The following is a 27,048-nucleotide window of genomic DNA, read 5'->3' on the forward strand; positions in this document are numbered from 1 at the left end:
GATCAGTCTGGCTGAGTCTTATGTATTTGCTGGAAAGAGGAATGGAATTGATGTCCAGGCAGTGGAATTTATAGCTTGGACTTGACGTAACAGCTCTAGTCTTCCCAGTAGTTAGATATTTAGGAACTAGCTACTGTCTGAGCTGAAGAACAACATACACAAACTAGTGGCTTATGGAACACTTACCTTTGATGTCGAGCACAAATCCTTCATACAAGAGGCTTCGGATAGTGCCACTGAATTCAAACGTCCAGCAATGCTTTGGTAGCCGTGTCTCCGACCAGATCACCACCTTGCTGCCAGTGTCACCCACAATGCCAATGGTCTGAAGACTCATGTCTGGAGCAAACTGCAAATCCAAACATAAATAAAGACTGGATGATTTATCCACTTTAAGTACTGCCAGACTTTCCTGTAACTCTTCTATTTTAAGTCATTCCATATTCCAGTAACATCCTCATTTTACCTAAGTGAAAATCAAAAAAAGGATACAGATGCTGGGAATCTGAACTGAAAACAGAAAATGCTAAAGAACTTCTGATGATAGGTCTCAGACCTGAAACATTAACTTTGTTTCTCTTTCCACATGTGTCTGGACCTGCTGAGAGCTTCCTGTTCTTATTTCTCATTTTCCCCAACTCTGGCAAAGCCCTCTACTTTGACAAACACTGGGACAAAGGATTTATGTGGCACCTTCTGCTGACAACAGCAGATTTCCAATTTGCTCCCTACAGCTCTGGCAATCCTTTCACAGCGGGTGTGCTATAGACCACTGGTGGGTTCTGTTATGTTAGCTCCCAATCTATTTTCATACCATCTTTGTTTCTATTACTTCCCTTTTCCACTCCCCCATGTGCTTTTTGTATTTTGTCTGCCATCTGACATTTGCTCCTTGACTGCTTCATGTGAATCCCCAGCCCCTCAACATCCTCTGGCTTTGGTGACCCTCCTTTTCTCCTTGTGGGGTACACCTAGACTGCACCCAAACTATCTCCGTTTCAAAGGCTGCTCATTGCACCAATTTGCTCTGCCTGCTTTTGACTCCAATTTACCTGACCCAGTTCTCTTCTCAGGTTGATGAAATTAGTTCTTCTCTTGTCTTGCTGGTGGTTTGCAGAGTGTAGAAGTCAGTGTTGACAAATGGCCTTTTCTAATGCATGGCCATTTTAATGTTGGCCTGGTTCTAACTGAACCCAGGCAAGGAACGATGGTAGAGTGGAGCGAGAGATGGTGATCAAAGACCAAAAAGCCCTCACCACCTTAGCACTCCCTCCTCATGTCATTACCCCTCTCTCACTCCATCCCAGCATCTTCAACCCCCGAATCCTACCAGCTTTAAGCATTTCACCGCATATTAACACCCGACTCTCCAAATCGACACAAGTGTCATTCAGAAAATTTTTTGAGCACTTCAGAAACATTTTTGAGGAGGAGTCTTGGATTATGAATTCCCATTTAAGGCAGAGGTGCCACATGGACCCTCACTGAGCCATAGAGGATCCCCTGTGGATTAGGTTAAGCAACAAGAGGCCCTTACCTTGGGCTTCAACAGCCCTTTCTCATAGAACCAGAGCTGCTCCAGTTCCTTATTCTCAGGAGCAACAATGACCCGTCCTGACTTTATATCCTCCTCACATAGAATTACTGACAGCAGACCATCAGTCTCCTTGTTTCTGATGTTAAAAAATCTTCGTTTCTGTAAACACAAAGATGTTAAGCGGAGGGCATTGGAACAGGGAGTACATGTTCTCTCTTTGTAATTACGTTAAACATTGAACAAGAGGAGTCGGAAGAATAACAAGGGAGAGATATCACTCTTCCCTCCCAAGTTCTTCACAGCTCTGAAGCTGAAGGACTGAGGTCCTCAGTGCAGAGCACCAAGAGGGAGACAGAGGACACAAGCCAGCCAGTTACACCTGCTGGATTGCAAGCTCGGGTTTAACAAGCTAGTTGTTTGTAGGAGGGAAGGAAAGCAAAGGAAGGGAAGGAATTCTAAAGATTAAAGGTGGAGAGTTCCACCAATTAAAGGCCAGGTAGTCCATGGAAAAGTATTCCATGCTTTAGAGGTGAGGGCTTCTCTTTGTTTGTGGTCATGTGTCCCATGGGTAAGAAGCGAAGGATCCCAAAGGCTAAAGCTGCAGAATTCTATGGGCAGAGGTCAGCCTGTATACCCATTCACATTATGGGGGTGGATATCAGGGACGGCCAGTTTATTACATCGTGGTCCTGATAGGTGGCAAGTTAGGGGTGAGGGGCCAGTGATTACACTCCAGTCTGGATCAGGTTGGTGCTGAGGTTCACATTCCTGAGTTTGGCAGCTGATTTATAAGCCCAAGGCTATGCACTAACCTGTATGACTGGCATTAAGGATCCGATCCTAGTGAAGCTGCTGTACTTGGGCCAGTTTGAAATCTCAATGGGTTCCAGGAGCACCTGCCGACCTCGGAAGTTGCTGTACTCGTAAATAACCCAGCTGCAGACAAGAAGAGAAAGAGGACAAGGCTGAGTCACAGCTTGGCAGATGAAAACAAGCTCCCTCAATGCTCTTTAACCTTTGTTCACTATGCAGCCTGCCAGTTTGGTTTGGACAAGCATCGCCGAGAAACACTCTAGCTGCATGCAACAACACAGAGTAAGTAAGTGGGAGATATTAGTGCTAAGGGTTTGCTAGCTCCACCTGCTTGTGCAGGAGTGTTATCCCATGTCACGTGCACCAAAAGCCAACACACAGCATAGACTCATGCTGTGTAGTAGGGCAGGAATATGGTTTACCTAATCCCTCAGGAATCCCTAGAAATAGAAATTTTTCTCCGGGTTTTTACTGCGAGCACCACAAAATAAAATCATTGGCGCATTTAAAAACTGTATCTTTGCATTGAATGTCTGTTTGACTGAGAGCCAGAACTATCCAATCAGTGAAGAAAAAGAATGTTCATTTTCCAAATGGGTGGAGGAGGAGGCAGTCAAACCTCTCAGGCAACAAAGGGCTGCACTGTGAAGGCAGGATGATCTTAAACAGGAATTCATCTGTTGATACCTGTGAAAGAAAGTGTTCAACTAGAGTCAGCAGCTCTATGCAAGGCCCATAAAACTATGTATCTGGTAAGTGGAAACAAGTACATAACACTCATGACAAAACGTGTGAGCATTCAGTAAAGTAGGAAGATTCCTTCCTGTACAGTGAAAAATTACTATCATAGGGCAAGATTCTGGTGACACAAGAGATTCTGCAGAGCAACACACACTAGATGCTGGAGGAACTCAGCAGGTCAGGCAGCATCTATGGAGGGAAATAAACCATCGACGTCTCAGGTCAAGACCTTTCATCAGGACTCTGGATTAAGATTCCATCAAGATTCTGGTGTTGTTTTCTCAAACTGTCTTGTGGTTCTCCTGATCAGACACTTATGCCTTTTCCTGAGATCTTACTGCCTCCATAATTTGAGCTGGAGAGAACCCCACTGGTCTGACTCCACTGGATGTATCCGCTGAGAGATACCACAGCCTTCATCTAACACCTGGCTTTTCAACACAGCTTAGAGAGGAGCTGAAGAAGAAAATCTGTGAACTCGCTTGTTCAGCTCTTTGAAGCTCAATGCTGCAGGTAAACATTCTGATGTTTAAAGATTATACATACAAGGTTGCAGAAAAGGAAAGAGGGCAAATACTGAATACCTAAACTGGGCTGAAGTGCTGATAATACAATAATTTCCATTGCTCCTAACTGGGATCACTCCTACAAGTGGCTGGGAATGATTTTGTGCACATAATTAGCATTATGTATTGACCCTCCACTCTGCTTGTCACTAGATGAATTACCCTGCTTTTGTTGGGAGAAGTTGCTGTAGTTATAGAGACAGGATCAAACAACACGGAAACAGGCCCCTTGGCCCATTAAGCCCACGTTGACCATCAACCACCCATCTGTACTAATCCCATTTTATTCTCCCCACATTCCTATTAATGTTTCACCCCCGCATTCCGATCAACATTTTCCCCCCTCCCACCCCCCACTTTCTACAACTCAACTACACACTTGGGGCAATCTACAATCTAAGCCAGCAACCCACACATCTTTGAGATGGTGAGGAAACTGGGGTTCCCCAAGGAAACCCATGTAGTCACAGGGAGAATGTGCAAACTCCACACAGACAGCACCAGGAGTCAGGATTGAACCCATTTCACTGGAGTTGTGAGGCAGCAACTCTACCAGCTATGCCACTGTGCTGTCCGTGATGACCAAGTACATAACACTCATGACAAAATGTGTGAGAGTGCAATTAGTATGGAAAGATTCCTTTCTGTACAGTAAAAAAATTACCCATGATAGGTTTGAGATCACTATGTCAATGAAAGAGATATTGTTCATTAAATTTAGTTCCATACTTACACTCCACCAAGGACATGGAGAGACAGAACCTGATTATTGTATCCTTCAGAGATCAAATTCTTCTCTTCTGATTCCAATTCAATCTCCTTTCCTTCAAAGTTCTCCAAACTGTGCAAAGTGATTAAAGGCTGGGAGAAGACCTGTTCAACACAGTCAGTCAGTCAGTCAATCTGCTGATGGACCAGTACCAACCCCTCCATTACACTTCCAGTTCCAATCTCAATGATTTTCAGCACTATTCTTATGAGGGACACTTCTTTTGTCATTGTTGTGGGGAAACCGAGTGAGGATCAAAGGCAAGCTTTCCTCAAGAAATTAGCAGTTACACAGCAATCTCCTTGTGTCCCAACATCCTTCAAACACAATGAATTACTTTTTCATTGCAATCATTGTTGCCAATTAACTAATCAGAGTAAATGGACAGCACACAGTAGGATACAAATTTACTGCTTTACATTCTGCCCAAATTTCTTTTTCATGTTCATTTTTTTTAATCACTGAGGTGTATTCATTCTGCACCAATCTCTCAGAAACAGCAGAGAGTTGATGGAAGACAAGCAGCTTCAGGGGGTAATTACTGGTCATGACAACAGGGTAAACTCCCCTGTTCTGCTAAATAATAGCATATTATGCACCCGAGAAAACCAACAATAAACGTCTCATGCGAAATAAACCTGTTTTTGACAATGCAGCACTTGTTTGATGCTGCACTGGATTCTTGTGTAGATTTTGTTCTTGAGTATCCAGAGTGAAACTTGTCTCCACAACATCTTGATCCAAAGGAAAGAATTTGAGAGACAGCTCAGGGCTGAATGTAAGCAGTGGGTCTTCCAATCTTCTGCACTATTCCTCCTCCCTGAATCCTCACAATGTGGAAATTAAAGGGGGAAATTAAACTCCAGAGTGGAAATCTGGTAAGACATCAAGACCTTTATGCCAAGGCTGCAGCTCCATTCCTTTCAAAGGCTGTGCTTCACTACAAAGTAGTCATTGCACAGAAACAGACCATCCGGTCCAACAGATCTATTCTCTTATTTATTTTTATTTCAACCTACTTCTACCTTACTTCAACTTATCAGTTTCTTTCTCCCTCATATGTCCAACTAACATCCTCCTGAATGTATCTATGCTATTTGCCTTAAACACTTCATGTAGTAGCAAGTTCAACATTTCTCTGATGAGGGAAGTTCTGAGGAAAGGTCATTGAACTTGCTGGTGATTGTATGTCTATTTTAAGCAGGAATTACGTGGATAGCAGCCATTAATACAAAAGAGAACCAATCTTCAAAAACCTGCTCACATAAAACTTACAAGCAGAATTCAAATGGACACCATTGTCCGTTTGATCACAGACTACCATTTCATACCAGAGGATTATTTAAGAGATATACTTTGGAAACTGACAAGGCAATCTCTTCTACTGACACTTGAGTTGTGAATGCAGCCCAGTCCATCGTGTAAACCTTCCTCTCCATTGACTCTGTCTACACTTCTCACTGCCTCAGGAAAGCAGCCAACATAATCAAGGGCCCCTCCCACTCCGGTCATTCTCTCTTCTCCCCCATTCCATTAGGCAGAAGATAGAAAAGCTTCAGAGCATGAACCACCAGGCTCAAGGACAGCTTCTAACCCACTGTTATCAAACTCTTGAACAGGCCTTTCATACGCTAAACAATGAACTCTTGATCTCCCAATCTACCTCATTGTAACACTTGCACTTTATTTGTCTACCTTCACTGCACTTTCGCTGTAACTGTAACACTAGATTCTGCATTCTATTTCCCCTTTTACTACCTTGAAGCACTAATGTTTGGAATGATCTGTCTCAATGGCAAGCAAACAAAAGCTTTTCACTGTATCTCGGTACATGTGACAATAATAAACCAATTACAATTCTTTAATAAACAATATAACATCCATCGTTACTTTAAGGACATTGAAACCAGTTATTGCATTTGTGGCATTCTGGTTTTGTGCTATTGTAACTTAGGCTGGACAAAACGATAGATAAATGTTTATGTTAACCGGCCCATATTAAAACTCCCAGGATGAGATCAGGGAAGGGAAGTAAGTGGCCATGCTGTCACTTAATGCACAGTTAAGGACATATTCCTGCTGCTTAATGCATAGTTAAAGACATACTTGTCCTGTCAATCAATACTTGGGCATATCCAGGGAACTGTCCCTCAATACTGTTTAAAAGAACTGTAATTTGAGTGCCAGAATTTTGTGCTCTCAACCCTTTGGACGATCCACAGATGTTTGAATATTCAAAGGTGTCTTGTCAGTTGAGATGCGCTCCTATTGCAAATATGTTATTCTACAAAATTACTTGTCAACACCCAAAATGTTAAAGTGAACTATGCAATTATAACTAATTATAACTGTATTTAATCCTGCACTGTTATCTTTGAGCTTAAAGAGTATAAAACTTCAATGTTCAACTTCAATGGGATTCTTCCAAAAGATTCTTCCAGAAGGCCTGCTGGTCATGCTGAATAAAGACCTTGTGTTCATTCAAAGTCACAACAGATCTGAAATGTTATCTCTGTTTCTCTCCCTACAGATGCTACTTGACCTGTTGAGAATTTTCAACAACTTCTATCTTTATTTCAGATTTCCAGCATCTGTGGTTTATTTATTTTTAATATTCTAACTATTGTCTCCTCAGTTCCTCATCAATGACCTATAACTTTTATCTCCTATTGAACAATGTTTTAATCCATCCTCTCAAACTCTTTCATAGTCTTATTTGCTTCCCATTGGCTATTTGCTTACTTTGGGCCTGCAAAATCGAGTTGTCCATTGGCTGCCTGACTGGACGCGAGGCTTCAGGAGAGTTCCAATGATCAGAAGGAATGGGGGAGGTGTGACCCAGGACAGCAAAAGCCCGAACTTTATGTGTAGCTGCTCCTGCACTTTGTGTCACAGAAATGTAGGTAACATTGTACTCTATCAGGTGTCACAGAGTAGAGTTCCTGCCCAATAGGCCTTTAAAAGTGTAAGAGCATGCAAACGGGAATAGACCATTCGGCTCTTTGAGCCTGGTCCACCATTTGTCAAGACTAAGGCTGACCTCCTGCCTCAACACAATTTTCCTGAACTATCCTCATATTTCTTCATTCCCTTAATATTCCAGATATCTATTGGTCTTTGTTTTGAATGAACTCAATGAATGAACCTCCACACCTCTCTGGGGTAGAAAATTACACAGAGTTGCTACCCTTTGCATGAACAAATTTTTCCTCTGCTCAGTCCTAAATAGCCTACCCCTTCTTCTGAAACTAGGAACCCTGGTTCTTAGCTCCTCCAGCAAGGGAAACATCCTTCCATACGTGTAGCCTGTTGAGCTCTGTAAGAATTCTGTATGTTTCAATGAGATCTCCTCTCATTCTTCTCAACTGTAGAGAATGCAGGTCCAGTCTCTCAATCTCTCCTCCTATGGAAAACCCATCATCTACAGAACCAGTTTAGTGAATCTTCTCTGCATTCCTTCTAATAGCAAGTAGATCCTCTCAAGTAAAGAAACCAAAACTGTACACAACACTCCAGGTGCCATCTTACAAAGACCCTGTATAACTGTAGTAAGTCATCTTTGCTCCAGTACTTAAACTCTCTTAAATAATGGCCAATGTACCATTTGCCTTCCTAATCACTTGTTGCACGTGTATATTGGGTTTCAGTGGCTTGTTTACAAGGACATCTAGGTCTCTGAGCAAAAATGCTACTCAATCTCTTAACATTAAAAAAAATACTCAATGGCTGTTTTCTGTACCAAAATGGATAATTTCACATTTTCCCACATTATAATACATCTGCCACATTCCTGCTCAAACACTGGCTTGTCCATATCTCCTAGAAGTCTCCTCATATCCTCCTCCCTACTCACAATCCTATCTAGCTTTGTATCATCAACAAATTTGGAAATATGATATTTGGTCTCCTCAGCCAAATTGTTGCAATAAATCAAGAATAACCAGAGACCATGTATCAATTCCTGTGGTACCCAACTAGCCAATGCCTGCCCACCTGAGACTGATCCATTTACTCCCACTCTTTGCTTTCTGTGTGATGTCCAATTCTCAGTCCATGTCAGTGTGTTAACCCAAGTCCACGTGCTCCAACCTTATTGATCAACCTCCTGTGTAGGACCTTATCAAACGCCTTCCAAAAAATCTAAACAGACCACATCCTCTGGTTCCCCATAATCTATTCTTCTAGTCACATCCTCAAAGAACTCCAGCAGTTTAATCAGATGTGATTTTCCTTTCACAAATCCATGCCGGCTCTGCTCAATCTTATAATTCTTTTCAAGATGTTCTGTTGTTACATTCTTCACAATTCACTCCTACAGCTTCCTCACCACTAACAGTAGGAAGTGGTTCCCAATGTTTTTGTGGTTATGAAGAAAGACTGGGGATGAGTCAGGTTTTTTATTTGGTGGAAGCTGAGGGAAGACTCGGGTGAGTTGTGTATAATTATGAGGCACCTAAATGAAACAGGAAGGGGCGAAGCAGAAGGGTGAAAAACCAGGAGGCATATATTGACAGTAATTGGCATAAGGATAAAAGGAGAGGTGAGGAAAACCTTTTTCACCCAGGTAGTGGGTAGGAGTCCAGAATTCTGCCTATGAGGGTGTTGGAAGCAGAAACTCCAAGGATCTATCAACAATACTACAATGTATGCTTGAAGAGGTATGTCCTACAGGGTTAGATGCTGGAAGGTGAAATTAGGATGGAGAGCTCTTTTCAATTAGCACAGAGGGATGAATGGCCTCCTGTGTGTCAGACATGTTCTATGATTTCTATAAAGAGATTCCCACTGAAGCCAAGTAAACACCTCAAAGATCCAGGAATAGACTTAGCATGGATGAGATAGACCAAAGAGCTTGTTTCTCTATGACTCTATGAAACAGAAGGATTAAAGTTGCCCAGCAGGGGCGTGGGGTGGGGGGGGGGGGGGGGGAAACAGACAGCTTACTGTTCAGTCTTTAACATACATTCTTCTTGTCTTTCACTGGGAGGAGAGAGACAAGTTTAAAATTATCCCTCAGGACTAATCATGCCATCTGCTACTGTAACTCAATTAACCAGATGGACTAGTTAGTTTTGGGTTCCAGGGTCCAGAGAAATTAAGAATTAATGTTGGATACTTACATGTGGAATGGCCTTGACACATCGGATGTGAGTGGTCATCCTGCAGCCCATTGATTGGAGGTCTGGATACTCTCCTTCACTAACCACAAAGACCCTTCCATTGTATTCCTGGCCTTCATAAAGGGCCCAGCTGAAAGATAAACCTCATTTGCATCAGTGAACACAAATCCAGGCTGGAATACAAGGCTCTAGTTTCCTTCAAGATAGCAGACTAAATTATATATGACTTAATGCTGAGAAAGTGACAATTTAGGCCTAACAGATCCAATGTTGGGGTTTATCTTCCATGAGAACCTCTTCCCGTCCTTCGTCGAGCTCTGGGAACATAGTCAATCTTCCACCCTTCTGTCCTCTTCCCAGCCAGCCCTCTATCTTCACCACACCTTGGATTTATCTATCTTCCTCCCAAGTACGAAATTAATCGAATAATTAATGGAGTATTTAACTTTACTCTGGGGTACTGAAACACAAAGGGAGAGAACTGTTGCTTCATTTGTACGATTCACAGTCAGGGTCATTTCTTGCCACCACTCTTTGAGACAGAAGCCTACACAATTTCACCAGGTTGACATCATGAGGGCAGGTTACATAGAATTGGCTTGCATTTCCTTGAATGAAAAATATTGATCAAGGTGTTTACAGTGATAAATAAATCTACATTTCTTCTGGGGGGAAGAGACCAGAATAAAGGGGTAGATTCTTAAAATTAGACACAAGTCATTCAAGAGTAAAATGTTGACTCCCTTCTTCACACAATGTGTAGAGAAAATCCAGAGCACTCTTCCTCAGAATATGTGAATACTTTAGGGTAGTTGCAGCTACCAAAATATAACTGGAGACATTTATATTATTGGTATGGGTTTATTATTGTCACTTGTACCGAGGTACAGTGAAAACTTGTCTTGCATACCGATTGTACAGATCAATTCATTACACAGTGCAGTTCGTACAGAGTGCAGTACCAAATTAAGTTGCAGTACCAAAGGGCAAGAAAGTCATATAAATGGAGTTGAGCTGCCGATCAACTATAACTTGCAGAACAGCGTAAGGGTTTGTTTAGCCTACCCCAATTGTGAAATGAAAGTTTGGTGATTGAGGAATGCAATACTTCAGGCTTCCAGTGTGAGGAGCCATTGAGCAGAGAGGCAGCTGATTCCCTCTGTGAGGAAACAGGGGAAAAACGATTGCTGGGTTTGTCATAGAGCTTCCAGTGACTAGCAAGAGTACGGAGTCTGCAGAATGTCCTAAACCCTCTATCCCACAACTAGCTTTACAAAAATAGCGCCCTCAATCTCTATCATAAGACAGAAATGCTTTGAATAGCCCAGAGTAACTTCATTTGCATGGTTAAAATGAATTAATCTCACGACAGATTTGGGACAGTTACAAGTGCATGAAGCTTTTAAACATTGGGCTGGATCATGCTAGGTCCGGCCTAGTGTCATGAATTGTCATCCACAGAGCCTGCCCTGGCTATTTCCAGATGCACAAAGCCAAACAAGCTGACCCTCCACATGTGGGGACAGTGTGTGCTCCAAGAGATGAGTGGACCTCAGGTGTGTATGTCAAAGTTTTCCCTGAGAACCACACCAAGTCTTGGACAGCCTGATGGTCAGAGACATTTGAAAAAAAAACATTCAAACAGAAGTAAATCATGAAAAAATGTTGCTCTAACAAATAATTAAAAACATTAAAATAAAATAAAACTAGTTAAGCACTTTTTCCACAGAGTTGGTAATCCCAATGACTGGGATCCGCTGACTGTCGGCAGGCAGACAGCCCTGACATGAAGCCGAGGGGCCAGATACAACGTACAGCAGCCCTTCTCTCCACTCTGCTGCTGCTCTCAACGGTGAGTCCAGTGGCAGTGCAGGGAGGTCAGCTGTGCCGATATCTGACCTCCAGTTTATCTCGGACTTCCACCTCTGGCCGAGCAAGTGCAGACGTCTGAGATGAGATGAGCCGTGAGCAGCTGACAGCCAGCAGTGGCCAATGGGACCACTGGATGCTGATCAGCTTGATTTGGCCCAGTCTGACACCTGATGACTGCCCATCAATTTCTATGATACCAAAAACTAACTAGTGTAGCAGCAGAGTCTCATTCCTTCAGGTCATGTATAGGTCTAGGAAATTTTTTTAAGAACAAACTTCATATTGTAAATGTTTTTCATTTTCTCTCTTTCCTCCCTCTCCGTTTCTCTTATTGTTCCTGATTTGTCATTGAATTCACACTCTTCAGTCCAGCTGCTATTTATTTAAATCTCATTGGTAAAGGAAATGAGCCATGTTCACTCAGGAATCTGATGTCTTGTTTGCATTATTAGCTCAGTAACTTAAGCAAAGTACCTGAGCTCAAATGTGCAAAGCAAACATAACTAAAGCCAAAAACTTGTTAAAGTTCTGCTGGGGCAAAATCTGATCCAATGCACCCAGTATTTACCCTGTACCTACTGGTCCATTTATGAAGCAGGTCTTGAATAATCCAGATTTACTGGAGGGAACAAATCCATGGGTATCACAAGGTATTGACCATCAGTGCACTTACCTGCCACTTAGGACCCTGCAGGATTGAAGCTTAAAATCTTTTGGGATCCCCATCTTGTTTTCTTCGATTACTAAGCAATGTCCATTGAAGTCGTACTCAGAGAAAATCTGGATCTAAGTGATGAAAGAAATTTGAGACTTGATTTAATTGCATGTGGATCAGGACAGCAACCAGAAGCTTTGGTAGCTTTGTTTTATACTTTCCTGTATAAATGTTGGTTTTAAACTGAGTTACAGAGAAAAATGATACATTTATTCAATGCCCCGCACCTCCTCAGAAATCTTCTAGGTGTTTCACAGCCAATGAAAACATTTTAAGTATTGCCACTGCTGTAATGCAGGAACACAGCAACCAATATGTGCACTTGACTTCCACATACAGGGTGAGATTGACCGGTTGATTTGTTTCTTGTGAAGTTAGCGGAGTAAATAATAATGGGCCTCATGTTCCATCTAATCTCGAAGATAATTGTAGAAATTACCTCAGTGACTAACCCTGGAAGTTAATCCCTTAGCTTCAAGGTTTTTGGTATGAAGATATGTCTTTTGACCTCTGTTTAAATCAACATTTGATCATCAGTGTACAGCCCCTCATTCTTGATCCCACAACTAATGAAAAATTTCCATTTCTAATGACTCTCCTTCATCCTATCTGAAGTTGAAATATTTTTACTTTTTGGGACTGGTTGGATTGCCTTGATTGGTTGATACTTGAAAAAAAATAGTTATGGGCGATGGCTAAGAAGCAGGAAATGGAATTAATTGGACAGCCCTTTCTGCGAGCCAGCATAGGACGATGGGCTGAATAGCTCTTTTGATTACAGGGAGTTCCTGGTCTCCTTTGGACTTTACTGAGTCAGACAACTGTGTAAAGATGGGGGTAACAGTACTGTAAATAGCCTCTGTGTCCATGGTATACAGTGGAGATCAGAAGGGTTTCCGATTGTTCTCTTCCACTTTGGTTATTAACCACTAACACAGAAAATCAGGTTTAGTTTCCTCAACAATGATGCAGATTTTCATGTCTTTCTAAGCTTTCATCAACCATTACAGCTCACCATAAGATGTGTCAGAATGTAAACAATCACCCCTCCCTCCCTAATAAACCCAATTTAATCACCCCTCCCTCCCTAATAAACCCAATTTAATCAAGTCCTTACAGGTATGATCTGATGCTTTATGGCAATAAACTTTCTTTTGTATGCTCTGGTTACTGCCAACAGAAACAGTTTCTCTTCATTCTCATCCCATTCTGATTTTCAATACCTCCCTCAAATTTCCCCTTCACTCTTTCTGCTCAAAGTGAGCAACCCCAGCTTCTCCAACCTCTCTTCATATCTGAAGTCTTTCAGCCCCAGCACCTTTCCAGTTCATCTGTCTGTATCTTCTCCAGGGCTTTAGCATCTCTGCTGAAGTACGATGCCCACAATTGGTCTGTATTCTCCAGCTGGGACCCAGTCAGTGTTCCATAAAGGCTCAGCATAACTTGCTTGCTTTTGTACTCTCTGCCTCTATCAATAGAGACACATTAATCTCATTTAAAAATAAAAATAACCAGCTTACATGGAGAATGATTCTTACCTTCAGTCTGAACTGCTGACTACTTGGCTCCACCTGAACACACAAAATACAAGAGAGTGTCACTCTCATAGTCAGCCTGTGCATTAAGCATGATAAATAATACAGAAGACAGTCAAGTGGAAACCTGCGTAGATAGGTTTATTGCTGGATTTGTAATAGTTGTGAGAGTTATCTAATGAAGGCAGGTAAATGGATTTGTGCTAAGATCAGCAATGATTAAACTTAAGGAAAGAATAACCTCAAAGAGCCAAATGGCCTTCACCTAATCCTATGATTTTAAAACCCTAGAAAAATTATGTACAAAGTTCCAATGGCTTGAAGTTTCATTTTATAAGAACTTAATTGTGAGACAATTGCCCTTTCAGTGTGTTTGTGCAGCAGGCTGATGTCTTGATTGCATCCTTTCAGAGTGTCAATGGTTCAGAGTGGACAGGATTACCTGCTCACCTTTCTGAAGCAAGTTGCAATCACAGACATACATCGCATTAGACCTTTACTAATATCAAAGTTAAAGTTGAGAAAAGTTGTCTTCTCAACAGGGAAACAGCTTCACCCCACACTGAACTCTGTCTCCAGAATTTGGTTCTGATTACTTCCATCAAGACAGGTTTCTATAAAGCACCTTTGGTGAACATAACACCTGGGGTACAGGTTCTATCAGTACCATGCACCCGTTATACCCTCACCACTTGTAAATGAAAATAATAAGATGCTGAAACTTTGAAATAAAAATAGAAAATGCTGGAAGCGCTCAGCAGGTCAGGCAGCAGCTGTTGAAAAAGAAACAGGGTCAATGTTTCAGGTCGCAAACCCTTCATTAGCTTACCACAGTTCAATCCAATTTAGCCTCGGCCATGACAGTTGATTTGCCATTCAACGGTTTAAAGTTAATTTGCTAATCGGTTAGTTTGAATTTTCTCCTCATCAAACAACCTCCCACCATCCCCCCAGGGAAGCTGTTACAGAAATTGGGAATAGCAAACACGATCAACTTCGAGATCCTTCTTCCTCAGTGAGGACAGGAGTCACTAATTCTGCTTAAATATATTCCTGGAGATTTCATCATGTGATCTCCCGCCTCTGATTATCCCATCTTTGCATGTGTCACCTGAAGTGCTCATCCCCAACTTCCCTGCCTTTCCTAAGCAAGTTGTACCTGATTGGATGGTTCTGGACTGCCAATCAAAGAGCCTTTTTTTCCACAATTAATGTACAGATGTCATTCAAGAACATTTTACAAATCTCTATTTATTTTAATGCCCAATGATTCTTTTGGTGAGGGTAGGTCTGGGGAGGGGGGCATTATATTCCTGGAGATTTCATCACGTGATCTCCCGCCTCCGATTATCCCATCTTCGCATTTGTCACCTGAAGTGCTCATCCCCAACTTCCCTGCCTTTCCTGAGCAAGTTGTACCTGATTGGATGATTCTGGACTGCCAATCAAAGAGCCTTTTTTTCCCACAAGTATAATTAATGTACAGATGTCATTCAAGAACATTTTACAAATCTCTATTTATTTTAATGCCCAACGATTCTTTTGGTGAGGGTAGGTCTGGGGAGGGGGGGGGGGTTGCTTGTAGTGTTTTTAGGAGGGTTGGCAACCCCAGTCAATTGGTACCAAAGGCAAAACAAGGGGAAAAAGATTACACAGCATGCTGGCTGTCCTGCTCATAAGGCTGCTAGGAGTACCTGGGAATCCCTGGGACAGACCCAACTCTGTAAAAAGATTGATCACCTCTGGGCATTTAAGGAGATTGCATACTTTACTGAGAGTGGGAAAACGGGGCTTTCATTCATAAAGTCTTGGAACCAGTGATCAATACACAAGACATCCACGTAGTTATTCTACTTACCAGTAAAATGGGGTGCAGTGAGCTAATCTTGCAGCTCTGGGCACCCCAGTCTTGAGGATTCCGGTAAACTCCTTTCTCTAATATGTACTGAGCACCAGAATAGTTGGCACCCTCATAGGCTACCCAACTGAAAAAGGAAATGTGAGCTTAGCAGCAAGCAAACGACATTGAAACATTCCACACCTGAGTAATGGATACTGAAGAACATTCCCCTCAGCACTAGGGACTGAAGGACATTCCCCACACCTCATCATCATACATACACTTTCACCTCAGTGCTGGGAACTGTACCACAGCCTCTGCAGACACCTGGATACAAACTCTTCAGTCATCCATTTTTATAACAATCTTATTTTGTTTCTGTGATTTCCTCCTTGGGACACTGAAGGCCAATAGTCTCTTGTTTTTCCCTCAAGATCCTTCCTCAGCTCGCCAGTGTTGACTGTGTTTGACTATGGAGTACAACCCAGTCGATGCCCAAGTCCAACAATACCAGTTTCACTGGGAACACACGGCACTCCACAAAGAACCATTGCAAATTCCATCCCCCCCACATCCAAAGCACTTGAGATGGATTGCAAGATTCAGTTAATATTAAAAATCAAAAAACTGTGAATGCTGGAAATCAGAAATAAAAACAGAAAGTGCTGCAGATATTGAGCAGGACGGGCAGCATTCTGTGATCCTTCATCATCGACCTGAAAAGTTAAATCTGCTTTTCTCTCTCTACATCTACTGTCTGCCACCCTGAGTATTTGCAACACTTTCAGGTGAAATTATATCACCAAGAACAGATCATCCTGCTCAGAAAGACAGTGGAACAATATCGGTTCCTCTACCACTAGGGGACAGCAGATCACACATGTACAGTTAGTGTAAAGAGAGAAGCCTTTTCTAAATGAAGCAGCAGCCATAATGTATGTTAAAGGGCACAGCAGCTGCACACTCCTTGCCTGCGCTAATTAAGGTATAACTCAGAGTGCTTGCTGCTACTTACGTTCCACTCAGTACATTAATGTATTGTATTAAATCCCCAGAATTAGTTTCTTCCAGGTCCGGCACTGAATCAATCGCTGTAGTTGAATTCTCCCCCTCACAATTATTTCCAGGGTATAGAATGATCATCGGATTGGAAAAGTCCTTCAGAACAAAAGATATCAAACAGGATCACCCTCCACACACTCTTTAAAATTAAGCGATTATGAAATTCCATACCCATTTCTCCCCTGGCACCATAATGATGCATTTGCCAGGGCAACATTACTCAGGAACGTATGGGTCATTTCCCCAGGTTCTTACTCTTTCACTGTTAATAATACTGGAAAACATTCATTCAAACTAACAATAAGGGCGATTTGTTTTTAAATAAAAGAAAAGCTTACAGAGATAGTGGGTATTATTACCATGGTTTTGTTCCACAGAGGGAACTTCTAGCAGGTCTCACATTAAATTGAATGGTTTTCACCCTCAAGCCTGTTCTACTTATCTGAGCCTGGAGTGTTAGGAGGCAGTGGCTGTCAACACAGAGTGCCTGTCCCCAGTCCCCACCATCACACACAGGCACAACCATTGCACATACACTACACAATCCCACCATGTATACTAATCAAGAGCAGGAATCATGGCTGATTTCCCCCTGCCCCTGGGTCTGGGATCATCAGGACCAATGTTATTACTTCCAACAGAAACATATTGCAGAGAAAGAGGGTATTTGGCTCATCATGTTCTTTGACAATGCCTTCCAATTTGTCCCATTCCTTTTGTCCTTTTCTCATTATTAATGAATTCCCTTCGGCTCCCACTAGCCTTCCATCCCTCGGCTCAGATGACCAACTAGAAATCAGCTAATGGTCTGTCTTCCCTCTCTCTGGCTGAACTACTCACCCACCTTCACCCCCATGCACAGTCATCCTCCCCCCATCTCAATACTTACTGCCCGAATGACACGCAGTGACTTTAAATCCTCATCAGAGCCACCCCACGACCTCCAGTCCAAGTACTCGCCTTCCTCCAAGAGATACTGGTGGCCTCTGAACCCTTCCTTTGAGTAGCCAACCCAACTGCAACAACATTTTAAAGAAACAAATGTCAGCTTACACCATTTAAAGGGCAGCAAGCTCATCAATAAAATTCCAACTTTTTCAGGAGGGTGGGAGCAGGAAGAAGCTCTACATTTCTACTTTCAGAACCTCACAGCTGATGAAATGCTTTATAAGTGCAGTCACCGTCATACAGTGAGAAAGGCAACTGTCAATTTTCACACAGGGAGATCAACAAATAGCAGCTGAAATCACCCCTTCAAACTGTTTCGTGATGTTGAGTGAGGGAGAAATATTCTTCCAGAAGAGAGACACAAGAGACTGCAGATTCTAGAATGTGGAGCCACACACAAAATGCTACAGGAACTCAGCAGGTCAGGCAGCATCTATGGAGGGAAATGGGTAGTCAAGGTTTCAGGTTAAGACCCTTCATCTGGACTGAAAGATAGAGGGAAGGTAGCCAGTGGAAAAAGGTGAAGGAAAGGGGTGAAGCAAGAGTTTCTGAAGCCATTCCCACTCCCCCCTCCGCCTATTACCCCCTCACCTGGATCCACCTATCACCAGCCAGCTCTTGCTCCACCCCTTCCCTCCACCTTTTTACACTGGCTATCTCCCCTCTATCTTTCAGTCCAGATGTAGGGTCTCGACCTGAAATGTTGACTGTCCATTTCCGTCCATAGATGCTGCCTGACCCTCTGAGTTCCTCCAGTGTTTAGTGTGCTGTTCCAGAAGATATGGGAGAACAATCCAGCTCTTCTTTCGAACAGCGCCACAGGATCACTTACACCTGCCTGAATGGGTCAGTGGTGCTGCAGTTTGTTTCATCTGAAAGGCAATACTTCCAGTGATGTAGCACTCCATGGATGCACCAGCCTAGGTTTTGAACCACTTACCCTTTGACTTACAGCCAAGAGTGCTAAGCATAAGCACACAGCTGGCACTCACTGCAGAATGCCTCAGATGGGTGAAAACCCTTCACCATGCCAATGATTAATTCCTCAGATAACTGTCAACCCCCCAATAATTGGCTCATGAACCGGGAAATAATGTGGGCAAATGGTTAGTAGTCCTTCACCCACCGCTTCCCAACAACCTTCCTCCACTCGTCCCTCTACAGGATCAGTGATCAGGAGGCTCCACTGAAAGGCAACTTTAACCCTTTTGCTACTGTATCAAATTCCTGTGGCAAGGTACTTACATTCCTCCATACACCTTTATAGAGCCTGCGTTTGAGAGGGGTGCACCATTGTTGGGGTATCGGGATAGGAAGTCTGAGGAGTCTCCATGCACTTCTCTGCTTCTCCCCACATAATAAGCTTTCTCAAAGATGATGAGCTGAAAGAAAAACAGGTGGCCTTTTAAAAATCAGCAATCCAGGGCAAAGGAGCAGAATCCATTGGAGAGGACAACGGTGAAGAGAAGAGGGCACATTACAACTGAATCGTTGACTTAGACATACGCAGTATGCAATCTATATATGGTGGTGTTCCGATTACGGTGCCTTGTTAGTTCTGAGGGCAGGAACATGCATTTGGATTCCACGTTGGAAGCTTGGGAATCTTGCTACAATTTAAAAAACTTGGAAATAAGATACCTTTTTAAAGGCAAATTTTATTTATACAGAAAGTGGTAGATGCCTGGAACACACTGCCAGGGGTGGTGGTAGAAGCAGATAAGATAGCGACGTTTAAGAGGTATTCAGACAGGCACATAAACAGGCAGGGAATGGAGGGATATGGACCACGTGCAGGGAGAGGGGATTAGTTTGGATTGACATCATGGTTGGCACAGACATTGTGGGCTGAAGGGCCTGTTCCTGTGCTGTACTGTTCTGTGTTCTAACCGGTAAAAGTAACCATCAAACCACATTTTCTTCCTTCAGTGAAGGAAGCTTCTTACACAGTCTGGACCTACATAACACCAGTCCCACATCAATGTGGGTGAATCATAACTTCCAACTTAAGTGGTCCTTTGATTTCTCTCACAGAATGTACATGTCACTCATAAGGCCCCACATTTATTGGCCTTCCCTCACTGCCCTAGAACAGTGGCTAAAGCTTCACTTGTCAATTCAGAGCTGTAGACCCAGAGTTATTTATAGAATGAGAGAGTTATCACAGCACTGAGGAGAACAGTCAACCCATTAAGTCTAATGTTACAACAATCCCACCAATCCAGACCAAGGAACAACAGCAGATTTCCTTCTGTAAAAGGCATTATCAAACCCAAGGTGCTTTTGCAACAATCCACTAGTTTTATGGTCATTATTGATTAGACTAACTTTTTATTCTAGATTTATTTCATTAGTTGAATTTAAACTTCCCATTTGCTCTATTGGGACTCAAGCTTGTATCTCTAGCCTAAGTATTTGAATTACTAGCTCAGCAACATGACCACTATGTTACTATAGTCTGTTACTTACCATATTCTGCTGCTGCACACCAGAAGTTTGGAAACCTGAATTAAACTTTCAAGATGCAAAAATAAAAAGATGGCAGAGGCTAATGTGACCACAAAAATATTGGCCGTTGCATGAACACGTTTAGTTCACTCAGTGTCCTTGTGGAAAGGAGCCCTATTACCCAGGCTGAGCCTACAAATGACTGCAGCCCGACTTTGATGTGGTTGACCTTGAACTGCCCTCTGACGAGGTCTAGTCAGGCCTTCAGCTGTACCAAACATCTCCTGTTGCTGCGGTTCATTAGGGCAGAATGAACAATAAATGTTGGCTTTGCGAGGTGGGAGAGAAGGCAGGAGAGAGAGCAGAGAAAGAGGGAAAGTATTTTCTCCAGCACCATCTTAAAGGATTTCATATGCAACAATACAGTAATCTTCTCTGCTTTTCTTGAGATGGTTTAATGCTATTGATTGGCAGTAAAATAAATGATCCATTCCTTTTGATGATTTCATACCTTTGGTTCATACGGCTTCTCCACTCTGGGTCCACTCTGTAAATACATCAGCAATATGGGATTCAGTGTTCAATTAACAGTGTGGAACCAAAGACAGCTTAGACATCAAGAGATAAGCTATCTTTATTAGTCACATGTACATCGAAACACATAGGGAAATACATCTTTTGCGTAGAGTGTCTGGGGGCAGCCCGCAAGTGTCGCCACACTTCTGGCGCCGACATAGCATGCCCACGACTTCCTAACCCGTACGTCTTTGGAATGTGGGAGGAAACTGGAGCACCCGGAGGAAACCCATGCAGACACGGGGAGAACGTATAAACTCCTTAAAGACAGCGGCGGGAATCGAACCCGGGTCGCTGGCACTGTAATAGCATTACGCTGACCGCTACACTACCATGCCTGCAACAACCAGCACAGAGCACAGCACCGAGGAAGCCCACTAATCCTCGGCATGAGGTGGCTTGGGACCTGAACCAGACCCAAACCAATGGCTGGGGGTGAGAGTGGTGGCTGGGAAATTGGAAGGGTTGGGGAGTGTGATGGAGGGAGGGAGTTTGATGTACAATGATCCTTCAAAGAGTGGAGGGGAGGGGTGAGTGAAACTAATTGGATAGCTCTTTGAAGAGAGCAAGAACAGGTACAAAAAGCTGAATGGCCATTAAATAGATTGGGGCTATTTCACGCTGGGACAATATGGAATGCTCCACTACTGAGCAGCAAGGGATTGAGAGCTTAACTTGCCAACAGATTTTTTAATGCAAGATTCTATCCAATCTCAACATTCTGCTCTGTCATATTTACAGTCAGAAAAGACCACAGTGAAGTCAATAAAACCCTCAGCATGTGGAGAGGAAGACCAGGTGAAAGCTTCAGGTCCAGCTCATAGAATCAGACCTTTCTACTACAGAAAGAAGCGATTCAGCCCATCTAATCATGCTAGCTCTTTGGCCAACTTTTGCACCATTCCCGTGCACTTTCCCCGAGGCCTTGCATATCTTTCCCCTTCAAGTATTTATCCAATTCTCTTTTGAAAGTTATTATTGAATCAGTTCCCAGCAGCATCTCAGGCAGAGCAAGGACCTGAACAGCTCTCTGTGTTTGAGTTAACGAGCCTCAAAACTTGACCCTGTCTCCTCACTGCACTGGAATGATTCCCCTCTTATTTCTCATCATTTGTATTTTTATGTTGCATGGGTTTATATACCATTTGTAGGGTTATCAGCGACCCCACTTGTGCTTTCTCTGCTCCCCATTCCTGTAGCGTGCGATAGCCACCCACTTCCAGGGCACACTGCTGCCCTTCGAAGAAAGGCTCGGAGTAAACCAACCACCTGCAGAGATAAAGATGTGTTAGTGCAGAGCTTTTAAACTGACTTTAAAATTCTCATCCTTGTGTTCAACATCCCTCCATGGCCTTTTCCTCTTTCTTCTTTGTAACCACCTCCCTCTGAGATCTTGGAGCTCCTTCAATTCCAGCCCTTTGCATCACTCCACTATTTGGTCACCTGTGGTGATATCTTCCCATGTGGCTTGCTGTTTGATAATGTTCCTGTGATTTATATGTTCAGGTGCTATATAATTGCAAGCTTTTGTTCCCCCTCCCATCCACCAACCCTTTCCTTTCCCCTCTTCTCTTGAAGACATCAACTGTTTCTTAGTTATCCACACAAATGTTGGCTGCCCTCCAATAATCCATGCCCTATGCAGTGAGTGTCACCAATGTATTCAGGAACGAGGGCAACACAGCCAGGCCTGATCCTGTCTTCATTAGATGTGCATAGAATTCTGGAACAGTTATGGCAGCAGACTTGAGGTTAATTCTGACACCTTTGCTGGGGTTCATATGGGCAGAGCAGTTTTGATCTCAGGACATGTCTGCTCAGTACTATCAACGGCTGCAAATCTCTTCAAATTCTGCTCCCACTCTTCCACCTCAACTTGGTCAGAAGCTCCCAGAATTCAAAGGGTGCCTCATAGGGTGGTGCAGACAAACTCATTGGGGGCTTTCAAGAAGGGCTTGGATGGGCACATGAATGAGAGGAAAATAGAGGGATATGGGCATTCTGTAGGCAGGAGGGAATAGCTATGGCAGCACAACATTGTGGCCTGTTCTGTGCTGCACTGTTCTATGTTCTATGAATGTCCAATCCTCAACCGACACATCTAAAGTAAATCATATCGTTCTTATCATTTTAATATTTACATGTCTTTGCTGAATGCTAACTTACTGCTGCCTTTTCCACATTACAAACACCTAATGAAAGTGTGCAGCTGACTGCAAAGCACCTGTGGGTTGTCCAGACACTTAGATTGGTGCTGGTGAAACACAAGAGCTTTCCTTTCATCAGATTTCCATAGCTGTCTCATAATGGCACAGAGAGGTGGGCAGTGAACAGGGTTCACCACCTTTCTGTAGGACCAGACATAAAGAGCACTGGTAGGATGGGATTACATTCAGCACCGCACTTGGTCCACATTAGATCAACCAAACCTTCAATAAGGTTAACAGCAGAGACGAGGGACTCACAATCCAGAATTCACGATGATGGAGGTGGTTTTTGGTGGATAGCCAAATATTCGAATATCCTCAGATCCACCATAGAACGACAGCTTCTTCCCCTCTCCATTGGCGTCTGGGAACAAAGATATTTGTGGTATGGTGTAGTCCTGAAACACAATAACCCGAAGAATAGATTTGTCTAATTCATGAATATCTTTTGTTGGGTCATCTTTTTGTAGGCTTCATTCCGATTTGGATATTGGGAGCTTGCACAGCAGAAGGACCACCACAACCCCACAGGACTGTTCTGCCATTCAAGTAGATCATGGATGACGTGTCCTAACTCCACCTATCTACCTTGATTCCAGAAACCAAGCTCATTCCCTTAAAAAGTTATATCAATGTCAGTTTTGAAAGTTTCAGTTGGCCCCCAGCCTCACCAGCTACAGAACAAAAGAGTTCCAGATTTCCAATAGTGTTTTTGTTAAGAAGTACTTCCTGACATCATCTAATCATAGTTCCTTAAGTCTATCGTTTTGAACAAGCTGTTGGTCTCTGTACAATAGCTCTGTATGCTCAATGTCAAAATTGTGCTTAATTATTGTTCCGTGAATTATTCCTTTGTTACTAGTTTGAACAGTCTATGTAATTGCAATTTGTTATTGTTATTAAAATGATACTCATACTTGGATACCAAAGTTCATTTTTACAGCTTTCTAATCTCACATTGAATACAGAGAAACTACAGAAATTATTGGCATACTCTGACATCAGGCGAGAAAATTAAATCACAGTTTGGAGACTGAAGCAAGGAAAAGGTCACACTGGCTGTGAGTCATTGTGATGGGTGTTGCCTTATCTCCATGTGGGATTACGCAGACATTTGTTCAGAGTTCAATCCCTTTCCTGTGTTCTCTCAGGGAAAGCTGGCCTCCCTGTAGTGTATGTATATTGATTTCTGGCTTGTGCAAACTGGTTGTTACGTGTAACTGTTACCTTAAGAATGGCAAGGTTGTTATTACCTTAGGAAGCTGCCTTAAGTGGTTAACTTAGCACCACTGTATGTATGACACCTCAGTAATGCTTGAATACATGACTGCCATATTGAAGGCATGTACCCTTGATGCTCCAAGTAAGATTATGTTATGCTCCACGATATAATTTCAAATACACCACATTCTCAGTCTTTTGTTCCCTTTTGTGTGCAGTATTAGTAGTGTGTGGAAACAATATAGATCAAACTCAAACATCATATGAATAATAATTAGCCATTCAGCCACCACCAACCCCCCGCCACCACCAACCCCCCACCACCACCCCCCACCCCCCGGCTTGTTTTCCATGCAGTTAATTGTGGCTGATTCTAATGTCTCTTATTGTTCCAAAGTCCCCAAATCTAACACCCCCCCCCCCACACACACTCACTCACAAACACACACACCATTTTCCAACAAAAAAAACTAGAAATACTCAGCAGGTTAGGCACCATTTGTGGAAAGTAAAAATCAGAACTGATGGAAGGCCATCGACTTGAGACATTAACCCTGTTTCCCTTTCCACAGATGCTGACCGACATTGAGTCATTCGGCACTTTCTGTCCTTGTTTTCAGATTTCCAACATCTTTAATTTTTTGTTGTCATAGTTTTGAAATTTTAAATAAATGCTCAACAGTTTTTCTGAGGAAGAGTGTTCCAGATTTCCACTACTTGTGCAAAAAAAACCTCTTGAATTCACTTGCCCCTTTCAACCACTATAACCTGTCTCACACATGCAATCCTCTGAGATCCTTCCCCCAAGTATTAATTGCCCTACTACAGGCAGCTACACATACAGCCACCTAAGTGCTACATCCTAGAATTCCCTTTCTAAACTCTCCCTCATTGCCTCTTTCCCTTGTTGTACTCCTTCGGCTTTGCCTCCCTGACCAAGTGTCTGATCACTTGTCCCATTGTCTCTTTACACGGTTCACAGTTACATTTTGTTTCTTAGTGCTCCTGGTTACATTTGCTTTGGACTGGGAAATGGACACGTAAATGCAAGTTTTTACAATATGAAGCAGAATATATTGAACTCTGACAAAATGCAGTTCCAAGCCAGCAAGACTCTTCAGGGTCTCAGATATTTATGACTGATAAAGTGAGGGATCTCTTTCTACACTTTTTTCATGCTGGACAATAACATCAAGAATGCAAATTCAAGTTCCACCAGGGTAGCTGGCAAATCTGACATCAGTTTTGAGACACCTGGTATAAAAAGATGGTATCAGCAAGTGTCACTGTGAACCCATAAAACACATTTGGGTTCTCTAATACCTCCTTAAGGAAGGAAACCTGCCATCCATACCTAGCCTGGGACTATATGTGACTTCAGGATGTCCCTGTATTTGAAGTTCACTTTTAAATTGGTATTGGCTTTATTAATGTCACATGTACTGAGATACAGTGAAAAGGTTTTGTTTTACATGCCATCCAGACAGATCAGGCCGTACATAATTATACTGAGGTACTAAAAGGAAAACAGAATGCAGAATATAGTGTTGCAATGCAGAATCTACATGTAAAGTGGCCTAGCATGCTATTCCTAACTGAACTGTGTGTGTTTAGGTTGACAACTTCATCATTAACTTAGTATGACAACTAAAAATTATCTTGAAATTATCTTGAAAATTATCTTGAAAAATGCACCAAGGAAATACTTCTCCCAACTTCTCTTACCCTGACTGCTCTCCGGAGGGAGCCAATGACTGTGGGTTTGGTAGAAGGTGGCTTGGAGTCTTGATCTTCAGTCTCTTCTTCCTGTTCCTCTGCCCAGGGGTTCATCAATTCTACATCTTCCTCCACAAGGAAGATCTTCTTTCCTTTATAATTTGGCTTCTCGTACATCACCCAGCTAAGGACGATCAGAACTTTTTTCAGTCAAGGCTTTTTCAGTTAGATGGCCATCAGGGATTGTGTGACAGGACCACTGTCCCTCTGTAAATAAAATCACTCCTTCTGCCTCTGTGAATACCGTGCACTGTTTGTTAAGAGATGGGGCACCTGATGATCAGGTCATATGTAAGGTGTGCTCCATGCAAATAACACAAGGTTCAAATCTACTGCTTAGAGCCTAGTGGTTCTCTGCAGAACTCCAGGAATTCCATTGAGAAACAAAGGACTGTAGATGCTGGAATCTAGATGACAAACACTATGATGCTGGAGGAACTCAGCAGGCCAGGCAGCATCCGTGGAGAAAAGCAGGCGGTCAAAAGCAGGTAGTCAACGAAGCATTGACTGCCTGCTTTTCTCCACAGATGCTGCCTGGCCTGCTGAGTTCCTCCAGCATCACAGTGTTTTTCATCCAGGAACTCCATTCCTGCTGAGAATTTTTGGATTCCTGTGCAAATAAACTTCTGTGCCAAACTTCCACCCAGTTATCTCTATGCCAACATCAAACCCCTCACAGAATCCAAAGGAAGAGCCTGAACTTCCATAGATTTCCCAGCAGTGACACTGGGAATTCTGCCTGCACAACCTGCATCAGATTAGACCCAACTCAGGAGCAGCTAACCCATTCATTTGGATGGCAAAGTACTGTTGCAAGGGAGAAGGACAACTCAGGTAAAATCAATTAAATACATTTAAATTAAACTTTCTAGAATTACAAATCTATTTTGTGACTCTTTTGTTCAAAAAGGGAGGAAGACAATTAACTTAACATCTGTCATAAGGAAAATGTCAGAGGCTGTTAAAGCCATTATAGCAGGGCACTTCGAAAAATCAAATTAATCAGGAAAAGTTAACATTGTGAAAGGGAAATCATCTCTGACAAATCTATTGGAGCTTTTGAAAGAAGTAACGTCTTGCAGACAAAGGGGAACCAGTGGATGTATAAATATACTTAAATATTCAAATAGCAATTGATAAAGTGCCACATCATGTCCTATGGCTAAAGGTGGAACAGACTAGTTTTTTGTCTAGTGGAGTTTAGAAAAATGAGGGGTGACTTGATTGAAACACAGAAAATCCTGAGGGATCTTGACAGGTTGAATGTGGAGAGGATGTTTCCTCTTGTGGGAGGAACAGGGG

General features: G+C 42.7%; 1 protein-coding gene across 1 annotated transcript in view; it reads right to left on the reverse strand.

The window, feature by feature from the left end:
- LOC127581890 (beta/gamma crystallin domain-containing protein 2-like) overlaps positions 1 to 27,048 on the reverse strand; it is a 67,631-nt gene that overhangs the window by 2,612 nt on the left and 37,971 nt on the right. Inside the window, exons 6-20 of the mRNA XM_052036719.1 lie at positions 25,696 to 25,870; positions 23,008 to 23,147; positions 21,685 to 21,811; positions 20,478 to 20,513; positions 18,764 to 18,900; positions 17,460 to 17,586; positions 16,524 to 16,666; positions 15,527 to 15,653; positions 13,672 to 13,704; positions 12,092 to 12,204; positions 9,547 to 9,676; positions 4,391 to 4,530; positions 2,350 to 2,473; positions 1,538 to 1,696; positions 187 to 349 (exon numbers count right to left, since the gene is read on the reverse strand). Of these exons, the coding sequence (XP_051892679.1) occupies positions 187 to 349; positions 1,538 to 1,696; positions 2,350 to 2,473; positions 4,391 to 4,530; positions 9,547 to 9,676; positions 12,092 to 12,204; positions 13,672 to 13,704; positions 15,527 to 15,653; positions 16,524 to 16,666; positions 17,460 to 17,586; positions 18,764 to 18,900; positions 20,478 to 20,513; positions 21,685 to 21,811; positions 23,008 to 23,147; positions 25,696 to 25,870 (1,874 nt within the window). The remainder of the gene's footprint in view (positions 1 to 186; positions 350 to 1,537; positions 1,697 to 2,349; positions 2,474 to 4,390; positions 4,531 to 9,546; positions 9,677 to 12,091; positions 12,205 to 13,671; positions 13,705 to 15,526; positions 15,654 to 16,523; positions 16,667 to 17,459; positions 17,587 to 18,763; positions 18,901 to 20,477; positions 20,514 to 21,684; positions 21,812 to 23,007; positions 23,148 to 25,695; positions 25,871 to 27,048) is intronic.

The sequence above is a fragment of the Pristis pectinata genome, chromosome 22, assembly GCF_009764475.1.
Source record: "Pristis pectinata isolate sPriPec2 chromosome 22, sPriPec2.1.pri, whole genome shotgun sequence".
NCBI classification, from domain to species: domain Eukaryota; kingdom Metazoa; phylum Chordata; class Chondrichthyes; order Rhinopristiformes; family Pristidae; genus Pristis; species Pristis pectinata.